The sequence below is a fragment of the Aplysia californica genome, unplaced genomic scaffold (genome assembly GCF_000002075.1).
Source record: "Aplysia californica isolate F4 #8 unplaced genomic scaffold, AplCal3.0 scaffold00118, whole genome shotgun sequence".
Classification (NCBI taxonomy): Eukaryota; Metazoa; Mollusca; class Gastropoda; order Aplysiida; family Aplysiidae; genus Aplysia; species Aplysia californica.
The window spans coordinates 1,388,492-1,389,900 of NW_004797388.1; the positions used below are offsets into that span (position 1 = coordinate 1,388,492).

Consider the following 1,409-nt stretch of genomic DNA (forward strand, 5'->3'; position numbering starts at 1 on the left):
AGATAGATAGATAGATAGATAGATAGATAGATAGATAGATAGATAGATAGATAGAGAGATAGAGAGATAGAGAAATAGATAAATAGATAAATAGATAGATAGATACATGAATAGATAGATAGAGTATTATAAAGGTATCTTCCAAGTGTTTACATTCCTTATTTTTACGAACCGGAATAAGAAAAAACAAAACAACTGCAATTCATCATAAATTATTTCCAATATTTTTTCTTTAAAAATTTGCCCAAGATTTTACCCACATTTCTTTTTGGCAAGTGTAGATCGAGATAATAGAAATAACACGATTTTGACAAATAAACGTCTGGTTTCTAACCTTGGTGTGTTTTACTTTCTTCCACAGTTCGCCTTGTACGAGTACTGCCAAAACATCGACTCTCTCCTGAGATAAACAGTTTGACCAAATCTTACCGAAGTGCCTCACAGGGAGCCCGGCTATCTCGTCATTTGGAGCTGGTTATATCCCTATAATTCGTCATCCTTGTTACCCACCTTTGTTTTTTTATAAGACTGCATATTTCAAAATGGAATCCTTAAGGCCACTACTGAAACAAACAATTTCGTTGTACCTTCACCGTAAAACTTTAAAAGCATACTATGTTCCAACAAAAAGAATGAGAACAGAAACCAAATATTTCTTTGCCAGAGTAACAAGTCGCAAACGTTGGAAGAACTGAAGAATAGAATGGGCTGCATTGTTACATGTGCCTTAGTACTGCGTGATTGTACATCTTTACAGACGTTCAGACCGAGTTGAAATGTCACTGATAAAAGATTACGCTGCCTTGTTTTTAGAATTGAATCATTTTTTTGACCGCTTTATCGTCAAGTAAACTTGACTGAGATTTTAAAGTACATAATATGTGTTTGTTGATTTTTTTAAAAACAAAAAAACAAAAACAACAAAATAGATTCCATTTACACTCATGTTGTTTGTTTATTGATTTATTTGGTGTTCATGCAGCCTTGTTGAATAAGAAGAATGCGTCGTATTACGAGCGTATCTACGCAAAAGTTAAAGAAATGGACGCCACAATTGGAAGAGAACCCTGCGTGCTGATAATACACAGTGATGGCTTTTTCAGAGAATGGGAGATAGAGACAAAGAATATTTGTGCCAGTCTGACTAACAACCTATGGTTCGCAGTCAACACAATGCGAGTTTAGAGCTGTCTCGTGCAGACTCCAATGTCTAACTCTGGGGAATTTTTGTCACAGCTGTCAAAGTTGTTGAAAAATCTTGTTGAGGCCAAAACTATAAACTTATTAAGGTCAATGACCGTGTTCCACAACATTTCAGTTTCATTTTATACTGATTCCCATCTATGGAATACATAGCTTTCAAAGTCGTTTAACCCTATCCTTACGCCCTGGGTTCATTTTGTACCCCC

At 35.3% G+C, this 1,409-nt stretch overlaps 1 protein-coding gene across 1 annotated transcript in view; it reads left to right on the forward strand.

Annotated features, from left to right (window-relative positions):
- LOC101850879 overlaps nucleotides 1–409 on the forward strand; it is a 15,474-nt gene extending 15,065 nt beyond the window's left edge. Inside the window, exon 12 of the mRNA XM_035969122.1 lies at nucleotides 362–409. Coding sequence (XP_035825015.1) covers nucleotides 362–409 — 48 coding nt within the window. The remainder of the gene's footprint in view (nucleotides 1–361) is intronic.
- Nucleotides 410–1,409: the final 1,000 nt, after the last annotated feature.